At 33.4% G+C, this 9,915-nt stretch overlaps 2 protein-coding genes and 1 long non-coding RNA gene across 4 annotated transcripts; 2 read left to right on the top strand and 1 right to left on the bottom strand.

Annotated features, from left to right (window-relative positions):
* Window positions 1-226: 226 nt before the first annotated feature.
* LOC144559652 (uncharacterized) lies at window positions 227-1,112 on the bottom strand. The gene is made up of 2 exons (XR_013513196.1): window positions 830-1,112; window positions 227-461 (listed from the first exon to the last, which is right to left on the bottom strand). It is a non-coding gene; the product is annotated as an uncharacterized LOC144559652 (long non-coding RNA).
* A 1,191-nt stretch (window positions 1,113-2,303) lies between these two features.
* Window positions 2,304-5,586, top strand: LOC144559709 (Alkaline phytoceramidase (aPHC)). Of its 2 annotated transcripts, XM_078308815.1 has the most exons (7): window positions 2,310-2,554; window positions 2,651-2,750; window positions 3,264-3,384; window positions 3,756-3,877; window positions 4,304-4,425; window positions 4,775-4,934; window positions 5,322-5,586. In XM_078308815.1, the coding sequence occupies exons 1-7, from the start codon at window positions 2,356-2,358 to the stop codon at window positions 5,329-5,331; spliced, it is 834 nt and encodes a 277-aa protein (XP_078164941.1). In that variant the 5' UTR covers window positions 2,310-2,355; the 3' UTR covers window positions 5,332-5,586. The 2 variants fall into 2 exon arrangements, with proteins under 2 accessions (XP_078164942.1, XP_078164941.1); XM_078308816.1 differs by lacking the exons at window positions 4,775-4,934; window positions 5,322-5,586 and adding an exon at window positions 4,573-4,725 and having other exon boundaries at window positions 2,304-2,554.
* Window positions 5,587-5,960: 374 nt separating this feature from the next.
* Window positions 5,961-8,933, top strand: LOC144559961 (GDSL esterase/lipase At1g09390-like). The gene is made up of 5 exons (XM_078309127.1): window positions 5,961-6,283; window positions 6,531-6,716; window positions 7,521-7,681; window positions 8,404-8,674; window positions 8,779-8,933. Exons 1-5 carry the CDS (start codon window positions 6,052-6,054, stop codon window positions 8,931-8,933), a joined length of 1,005 nt encoding a protein of 334 aa, XP_078165253.1. The 5' UTR covers window positions 5,961-6,051.
* Window positions 8,934-9,915: the final 982 nt, after the last annotated feature.

Here is a 9,915-nt window from a genome sequence, read left to right as displayed (position 1 = left end):
AACATATCTGGGACCCACTCTAGTATTTCCAAGGAAGCTGAATGTAGGACCCACATGTTTATTTCCAAGGGATAATATTTCCATGGGCAAATGATTTTCGTTATTTCATGGATTACCCATGGTAATAATAAGTCTAAATGGTATCAATAAGCAACTCATTCTACATTCTTTCCTGTACCAATCCAGTACCGAACTATTTACATTCCCTAATTCCTATTCAATTGAATTAACAGACACATTGAAATTACAACTAAGATTTACATAGTATAAATAAGAACAAGTAAATACATATCACATTGCTATTAAACTAAATCATAGTACATTTCCATATTGTCATCCAAAATACATTCGAAGAGAAATATATGAGACTATTTATTATTAACTAAACATATCACACATCTTTTCTATCAGTACCAATAATAAAGAAGACTGCACAGGTGAAAGATGCGCAGATCAATTTCCTGATATAGAAAAAGAAAGTTTGATGGTTAAATTGAAAAGAACTAAAGTTATAACTTTGGGCAACTCAGCTCTTGTTTTAAATTATTTAATAATCGTAGACATACTATTCTAAAGCTTGAGACATTAATAAATTCGAGTTGGCACTCCATTATACACCATGTGAATCAGCAACTCCATTTAATGTTTTTAAATTGTGCAATTTTCATATACTGTAGTAGAAACTCTTTCGGTTTAGCAAGAAAAGTATTTTTTTTTTTTTTTTGCATATATCTAATGAAATCAAAATATAGGACCATATATGGTTACCTTAAATGGTTTCATTATGTGATTGAATATATCAAGTTGAAACACTTATCCAAATATGTACCTTTAGACAAATAGAGATGCGGGGTGGTTTGCTTTGATTCTATCAAACGCTTTACAATGTCATTCACAAAAATAAAAACTAAGTTGAGAGATTTCAATATAAACTATACAAGTGCTTAAATTAACCAGATTTGATAGTTGTTTGAGTATAAGCCAATTAGTGATAACCTGTTTCATGAGAAATAAGAAAAGAAAATTATGATATACATCTTAATATAATTTGTTCTTTCCTTCAATTTAGCCCTTTTAACATTTTTAAGATATTAAATATTTTTGGTACCGGTCCTGATATTGTTACTGGTACAAGAAGTATCTCTCATCTATATTATGCATCTTAAATTGAATTGGCTGACAGAAACTTCAACAGTTAGGATTTATTAATCTAAATTTGAATTGAATCTGAACCCTCCAGTCAAATAATCTATCTTTTTTTTATTAAATACATCATTTATATATGTAGAAGTCTACATTTAGTTTAAATTAGACCTGCTACACGAATTATCACACATCTTGTCACACATCTTTGCATAGATCTGCAAAAAATTTCGCTGATCCGTAAATTTGTTCTCCCCAGTGAAATTGCTGCCCATCCCCTCCCCAACCCTTCTTCCCAATGAAAAAAAGAAACCTCCGATCAGCCCCCGTTGGTGTCTCGCCTCTACCCTAAATCGTGGTCGGAAGAAGCCCCTACGCCAACTTCCTGCGCCTTCCTCTCCCTGCCGCCCTCGGTCGAGCAAGTTCAAATTCGGTAGCGACGGGCCAGCTGTCCCGCCTCTGTTCCTCAAGCAAACCCTAGGTCAAGAATCTCAGATCGTTAAATTTCTCGACCCGCCTCTGTTCCTCAATCAAACCAAATTTTACATTTTTTGAAATTTTTTTACTATTTTTTGAAATTTTTTTACTATTTTTTGAAATTTATTGAAAATCACTGTTTTTGGATGGTCTAGAATTTCTAGATCAAGTGATTTTATAAATATCTAAAAAAATAGTAAATTTTTTTTTTAAAATGTAAAATTTGGTCTCCAAACACATATTAATATGGAGAACAAGATGAACGGTTCGAATCGACCATTAAAATTTGAAAACTCGAATATAGAGCCGTAGCACGGTGTCAAATCGTAATATGCATAGTACCATAGACTCACTCTTATTCATTTATAAATCTTAAGAAAAAAATTAACCATGATTTACATGTAACTAATACTTAATATTGATTTAAAAACTTTTACCTTCATCTCTTGTTAAATAATATTTTTTTAAAGTGTGATGGTGACAAACTGACAATGACTGCCGTAGTTTGTCATGCTATCAGTCATTAGTCATTACTAGAGTTTCAGAGTTGATAAGATTATCATTACTAGAGTTTCAGAGTTGATAAGATTAAAGAACATAAAACCTAATAAAGTAACTTTAGCAAAGCAAACCCGAAACATGAATAAATATAACAAACATGAAAAAGATTATTTAAAATTAACCCAAAATAAAGGCCTAATAAATAAAATAAAATTAAGGCGAGTATAGAATCAAATGCGAGCCGTGTCGAAGCGGAAAGCAATGTTCCTCTCGTCGGAGCTCCACCACCTCCGCCATCTCCTCCGCCGCGAGAATCGCCTGCGCCTTTCTCTCTCCGCCGCTCTACTTCTTTTCGTTCTACTTCTCGTCACCCCTCGCGTCCCCCACTCCCCTTCTCTCCACCTCTTCGCCGACATGCGAACCCTCTTGGCTGGTTAGTGTTCAATAGATGCACGAGATGAAATTGATTTCTCTTTATTCTGTGTCAGTTTAATTGATTTCTTTCTTTCTTTTGTTTATTTGTATAAAGGGGTACCTAATACATTGAATGTGCTCACTACCTATCCTCTGTTGCTTTTTGGTGTTCCTGGTTTAGTGCTGTGCCTCTTTGGTGGTTGGTTTGGGATCAGGTAAATTACTTATACCCTTCTGGCATTACATCTTATTGTAAACAAATTGTTTAATTTTGTGTGTTTATAAGTGGAAGTCAGTAACTTTTATTGGGCATCTGTGAGATGTTTGAAGAAATGCCTCGGAGAGAATGTTTTTGCAATTTGCTGTGTCCCCTCTATTTGGATGGCGGAAAGTATTGTACTAACCTGTAAGATGTTGGAAGAAATGTCTCAGAGAGATAGATTTGCAATTTGTTTTTTTGTATTATGTCTCCCGTTTTTTTGGATGATGCAATGTATTGTGCTTACGCAATTTGAAGTTCGGTGTATTGTTTAGGCATCCAAAACTATTGGTCTGTTACCCATCTCCATTCATCCTAATTTGCACATAGTACTGTTATTTTGTACCCTGAATGAAAATCGCAAGTCTTGAGTGGAAATAAGGACTTTAAGAGTATATTGTTAGATTTCTGGCTTATTGGGTGACGTTGTGCAGTTGTTAACTGAATTTGTTAATTTCTTTTGGTGAAGTTTGAGAGGAGAGACAGTAGCATGGGCATTTTATTTTGTGGGAAATGCTTTAGCAGGATTTGGATCTGCCTATTATCATTTGAAGCCTGATGATGACCGGATCATCTGGGACAGGTTACCGGTATTTATGTATTTTGTTTGCAAAATAATTTACTTTTTACTTTTCTTTTTCTATATTGACGTGCTGCCAAATGGAGTTCAGATATTGGAATGTTTTACTGGAGCAAATGAAGTTGTAGATAAATCACGAAAATGTAAAACCCAATAATCAGAACCATAACCCCCTCCCTAAACACTGTTACAACTAAATCATCTCAACTGGAATTCCTTTTTATAAAAATATTATCACTGGTACCATGAAAGTTTTCACCACAGACTAAGTGTATTATCAGAAGATATTGCACTTTTTTTTTTTTTTTTTTTTTGAGGTACACGAGTTGTTCCTTTCTTTGCCACCTGAATCTATGTGTATGATTGTTTTCCTTAATACAGATGATGATTTCGTCATTTTCACTTGTATCTCTACTAGTGATAGAGAGAGTCAATGAGCGGCTTGGACTGTCATGCTTATTTTCCCTTTTAGCTCTGGCATTAGTTAGTATTGCATGTGAGAGGTGACTCATTTTGTTCCTCTTTTCTATAATTTTCTCCATTCATATAGAAAGAAGGTTTTGCATATCAGTCCAGTATTTTTCCGTGTTAATTTTTGCAAAATTGTCTGAACAGTAGCTGCTGTATGATTTTTTTAAATAATATTCACTTGTTTATCGCACTCCTAATAGAAGAAAAGTTTGAGGTCGAAACCAGGTTTAAATTTGTATAAACTGGATATTATGTGATATTTCTTTTCACACGGGAAAATACTTTTAAGCACAATTATGTCATCTCCCTTAATTTGTGCTTACTGTTAATGGTCCGGTGTTATTGTAAAAAGGTCCTATAAAAGCAAGAAATATTGGCTGGTTATGCTACTTTCGGCAAGATGCATGTAAAGATTAAATATTGGGACAGTGAAGGACTTAAAACTGAATTGGTTGCAGGGTATTTGACGATTTACGGTTATGCATCTTGCTTCATCTAATGCCTTGCTTCGCAATTCCCTCTATGGTTTACTTGCTTACCCCCAAATACACTTTTTCCAGATTTTGGTTCTTAGCTACAGGTTTGTTAATTTATACCCTGCTAGTGATTTAAAGCTATTCTGTACAATAAAATCCAGTTTTACCCAATTTCTGCAATTAACCCTCAATTAATTCTTATTAGCTTTCATTAGTCCCTGACTATGTAACTGACCCTCAATTCGACACAGTTGACACTTTTACCCTTGGTTGAACAATTAAGCACTAAAGGACCCAACATTAGAAGAAGAAACAGAAAGGGGTTAAATATGACCCAGCCATTGGCAATTACTGAACAGTACATTTTGGCTCCTAACCTTCTCACAGGACACAGGTACAAAACTGAAATTTATTCATATAGTATTAATTCTCGGTTGTGTTCTTTTTCACTAGGTTTCTATCTTCTTGCAAGATTTGAGGGTTTTGCTGATAGAAAAGTATACAATGCAAATGGGTACTTTATAAGCGGCCACTCATTGGAGCACCTATGCCTGTCCATGGTGTCATTTATTCTAACATTAATGTTATCTTTTCGAAGTATAAGAATTGCCAGGTACTAGATTGAAATACGTATGCTCTTTACTCCTGTGCAAATACTGTTTCTTTACTGATAGATTCTGAAAGGTTTTACATATTGTATTCTTTCAAATAAGTGTGTTGTCTACTTGGTGTCGTCCTGCAAAACAATAATAATGATCCATACTCACTAAAAAATGTGTAATATCATGCACTATATGTACAACACATGGGATGTCCAAACTTGACACTATTTTTCTTGTGATGGCATTCACTGTAAATGTGACAGGAGAGAAACTAGAGCCTCTTTTACAAATTTTGGTATGAAGGGAATTGTAGATATTTCTCATCTTTTTATGAACCATAAAACTATGCTTAGAATTTTGTTGCTCATGAATTTTGTCTGCTGTTTATTTATTTACAGGGATTCCTAACCTAAAAGCTTATACATCTCATATACCTTATGGATATTTTGAGGTTATAGATTATGGGGCTTCTAACCATTTAGAAGTAATATTATTTTGACAATAGCAAAAGGAGTTCAAGCTGAATTGAATTGTAATCTATCATTCTTCTAGATTTTTGACATCAATAACTAGATGTCTTATGTATTTTTGATTTAAAATCACGTGTACCTGTACAGATGCTGCTTGGATCATTTAGTGCAAAGATTTGTAAATCTCTATGAATTTTCTGTTCCACCAACTTATTACTCTTTTCAAGTTATAAGCTCATGATAATTGAATGCTTGTTTATAAGTTTCGAACATTTTACCTTAACCCTACGTTTTTTCTTGGTTCTAATTCTAACTAATGTAAGAATTCCACTTGACAATAAAAATGATTTTTTACTGATTATTACACAATCAGTAACAATTAAGAATATGAAACCTTTTCCTGCCAGAAACATTTCATTTCTTGATAAATTCCAAGTCAAACAGTTGCTTAACATTATCTTCTAGGTCTTGTATTATTGTCAAGTGGTCTCAGTCTTTAAACCAATCTCCAATACCAATGAAATAAAATATTAAAACTAACATGGGCATGTTCCATGCATGCTCAGTCAATGCTTCTCTTCCATTCCATGTACAATTTCAATCACACTCAAAAAGAAGCATCTAAATTAAAACAAGAGAGCTGCTAAAACTGGAAACAATGGGGACAATACATGGTTCTTTTTCTCTGGCGTTGATCCTTGTAATAATTGTTCCATTGATGAAATGTGTTGATTCAAAATGTGTCTTGTTCAACTTTGGAGATTCAAATTCCGACAATGGAGGGCTCATGGCCGGACTCGGCTTGTATCTTGGCCCACCAGCCGGCCGAACATTCTTCAATCGGACCACTGGCCGCTTCTGTGATGGCCGTCTCTACATTGATTTTATTTGTATTTCTTCTCATCTGAATTTTTATTTCTCTGTTTGTTGCTTTGATTAGGTGAAATTTCACTTGAGGCCACTTACTATATAATATGCCAATCTGCCCCATTTTCCCTATTATGAATGTTAACATATTAAAAAAAAATGCTGATTTTGGTTCTTCAAAATGTATACATTTCATGCAAAATTGAAGTTAAGTCTCTATATTTTATTTTATTTTCTCTGCATTGCATCACTTAAGTTTCTTAATTACAGGTGAAGGATTGAAAATAAATTTTCTGAGCCACTATTTGGAATCATCAGGAGCTAATTTTGAGCACGGAGTTAATTTCGCAGTGGCCGGAGCGGCTACTGTCACCACCTTCATTCCATTTCCTTTATCAACTCAGGTGCTCCAGTTCCTCCATTTTAAGAACAAGACCAGAGAACTTAGGCCACAAGGTTTGTTTCTATGATCCTTAATTAGATTTTAATTTTAACTTTTTAATTAATTATTAAATCTATAAGTGATAGCGTTCATATAATTGATAATTCTATGTTTTTTATCATTGAACTTTCATACTATCATTATACACGCTTAAAAATTATAACTATATACATGTAAGGGAAATTAACAAATGTTAAAAGAAAGTAGCTAAATATTTGTATGAATATTTTCTTTATCAATAGTTTGTTTATTTATTAGATAAAGTATTATAATATTCTTTTATATTTATTGATGTTAAATAATACTTATATAATAAATTTTCCGAAGCAAAAACGACATTCTTCACATCTATATGTATCTTGTAGTAGGCCTATATTTTTTATAATTAAAATCTAATGGGCTGAGTTGACCTAATCCGGCATTATTTATTTAAACCGATCTAAATCCAACTTGAGACAATATCTTAATATTTCAATCAATTTTTTTTTAACCACAATGAGTTGTGCAGGTGAGCTTAAACTAGATCCTGAACCTGTAAAATAATGAACTATACCTTTCATGAGGAACAAAGTCAGACTTTCGAACTATGGGGTCAAACCTCAAACACATGAAAGTCAATCATGTGTGTGTGTATTTTGCGGAGAATGAGAGTCAATTTTATAATAACATGACATTTTACTCGTAAGTTACATATAAAATCATACAAAAAATGAGTTCACATCTATAATTTTAATTTGAATAATATTTTTTAAAATACATATTTTAAGTGTTGATCAATGACGTTAGAATTATAATGTTGTGGACCATATATATACAAGGTCTTGGATCATTAATCAGTGAAGATGAATTGAAAGATGCGGTGTATTCATTCGACATGGGGCAAAATGATGTATTGATGGGATTTACAGCCAATTTGACATATCAACATGTTTTGGAGACTCTTCCAGCTAGTGTTTCTCGGATCAAAGATGCAGTTATTGTAAGTTCCATTTTAAAAAATGTGTTACTAGCAACATTGCATGGACAAACCCTTTTTCTTTCTTTTTTTCTCTCTTTCTTGCTTTTGCATGCCCTTTGTTAAAAAAAAAATAACTGTTTTGCTAATTAATTCCACTTATGTGGACAGAATTGAAATATTTAAAAACACTAAATTTAATGGCCTGTATGGACTTGATAATAGAAATGATGCATATGCTGAGGTGAGACTCAATATGGACTTGATAAATTACCATTTTCTTATTAGCGAGGCTATAATTGGTACTATGTATAGCGTGGATTGGTCCGTACGATGGATGGATATTTCCATTTTCAAGCTTCAAATAGTCCATCTGAGCCGTTCAATATAATCTCCACATGAAGATGTACTTGAATACTAAAATTTCCATTTTTTAGGAACTTTTAGTATTTTTTAGATAGGATGAAAAACACTAGTTTTGAATGGTCTATAATTTTTAAATCAAGTGATAAAAGAATAATGAAAAATTCTAAAAAAATCTAAAATTTAATTTACAAGTATATTATCATATGAAGATCATGTTGAACGACAGATCGAATGTTTGGACTTAAAAACAGAAATATTGTTTCATAGTATAGACAAATCTGCATCATGCATTGTACCATTGCCTCACTCTTTTCTTAATATCGGCTAGTACAAATGCTGAAATTTATTGATATGAATCATATGAATCTGTGATAAATCAGTCAATAATAGCAAATGGAGGGAGAAAAATATGGATATACAACACTGGGCCACTGGGATGCTTGCCACAGACGCTTGCACTGAGGAAGAAAGAGAACAGCACGCTTGATTCCGTGGGATGCCTTGCGGATTACAACAATGCTGCTATGGCATTTAATGCTCTTCTGGATCAGATGTGCGATGACTTGAGATCTCAATACCACAACCTCACCATTGTTTGCACTGACATGTATGCTATCAAGTATGACCTCTTTGCAAACCCCACAAAATATGGTAATTAAGATTTGGTGTTGCTCCTAGCTAGCTATAGTTTTATTCATCATGGTTGAAATGATAAAGGGAAATTTCTTTAAAATCATTTGATATTTGTATTTTAGGAATTGAGCATCCATTAATGGCATGTTGTGGCTACGGCGGACCGCCATACAACTATAAAAATCTAATGACGTGCGGGCAGCCAACTGCAACGGCATGTCCGGTTGGCACCCGATCTGTTAGTTGGGATGGTGTTCATTCACTACAACAAATCTGACTTTCTGCTACCGGTTTTCCGGTCGCAGAAAGTCCAGGCGCCGGTCGCTGATAGTCATTCCGGTCGCAGAAAATCGATTCCGGTCGCTGATACTCCGGTCGCTGAAAGCATTGTCGCAGATACTCAACTGATGACGTCACCGGTCGCTGAATGACGTCACCCAGTCGCTGTTACTTTTTCTGCGACCATTTTTTTTGTCGCTGTTCTTTTGTGCTGACGTCACGAAAAGATTTCTGCGACCACAATTAACGGTCGCTGATAGTAAAACCCGGTCGCTGATACTATTCTGTTAGTTTTTTTTTTGTTATTTACTTTTCTGTTAGTTTTTTTGGATTTTTTTTCATTTTTACTTTTCTCAAAACATACATAATAGATCGATTCAATTGTAACATCAAATATTATACAAAATTACAGTTTTGATTTGAGATACAACAATAACAATATCAACACAATTGTAATTTTGCCATAGTATCAATTACAATTTTCTCAAAATTCTCAAGTCATGAAATAAAAAAAAACAGCACATATTCCTCAAAATTCTCAATTATAATTTTCCCAAATTAAGCTAGCCTATTGTTATTTTGCATAATATAAACCTATAACACTGCAAGTAAAGGATTTGAGCCTAATGTCATAAACCTATAACTGCAAGTAGAACCTCTTGAAATATATTAATGAAATGGCCTACAACAAGCACATAATTAGTTAAATTTATGCAATATGATCCGTAAAAGGATATAAATTAAAAGTGAAGCATAGCATACCTGAATTTTAATGGGGAATTGAATTAAGATAAAGCATAATAAAATTGTACATAAAAATATAAAGAAAAAGATTGGAACTCACTATTCATAAGTGCCATATAGACGAACTAGAAGCTCAATCTTGAATTTCTGTCTCGGTACTTCCATCACACTCTATATGCAAAAGAAAGAAAAATTACGAGAGTATTTTAGGTGTGAGTTTAAAGAACTTAAAAACA

This window comes from Carex rostrata, chromosome 9 (assembly GCF_964058835.1).
Source record: "Carex rostrata chromosome 9, lpCarRost1.2, whole genome shotgun sequence".
NCBI lineage: Eukaryota > Viridiplantae > Streptophyta > Magnoliopsida > Poales > Cyperaceae > Carex > Carex rostrata.
This window is presented reverse-complemented; position numbering and strand designations above follow the sequence as displayed.

What these genes read in the sequence shown, in the direction of transcription:
- LOC144559961 (XM_078309127.1), top strand. Translation starts at nt 6,052, where the DNA reads ATGGGGACAATACATGGTTCTTTTTCTCTGGCGTTGATCCTTGTAATA. An exon ending in TCTCTACATTGATTTTATTT is followed by an intron (nt 6,284 to 6,530) that starts GTATTTCTTCTC and finishes TCTTAATTACAG; the next exon opens with GTGAAGGATTGAAAATAAAT. An exon ending in GGATCAAAGATGCAGTTATT is followed by an intron (nt 7,682 to 8,403) that starts GTAAGTTCCATT and finishes GTGATAAATCAG; the next exon opens with TCAATAATAGCAAATGGAGG.
- LOC144559709 (XM_078308815.1), top strand. Translation starts at nt 2,356, where the DNA reads ATGCGAGCCGTGTCGAAGCGGAAAGCAATGTTCCTCTCGTCGGAGCTC. An exon ending in GTTAGTATTGCATGTGAGAG is followed by an intron (nt 3,878 to 4,303) that starts GTGACTCATTTT and finishes AATTGGTTGCAG; the next exon opens with GGTATTTGACGATTTACGGT. An exon ending in ATTTTGGTTCTTAGCTACAG is followed by an intron (nt 4,426 to 4,774) that starts GTTTGTTAATTT and finishes CTTTTTCACTAG; the next exon opens with GTTTCTATCTTCTTGCAAGA.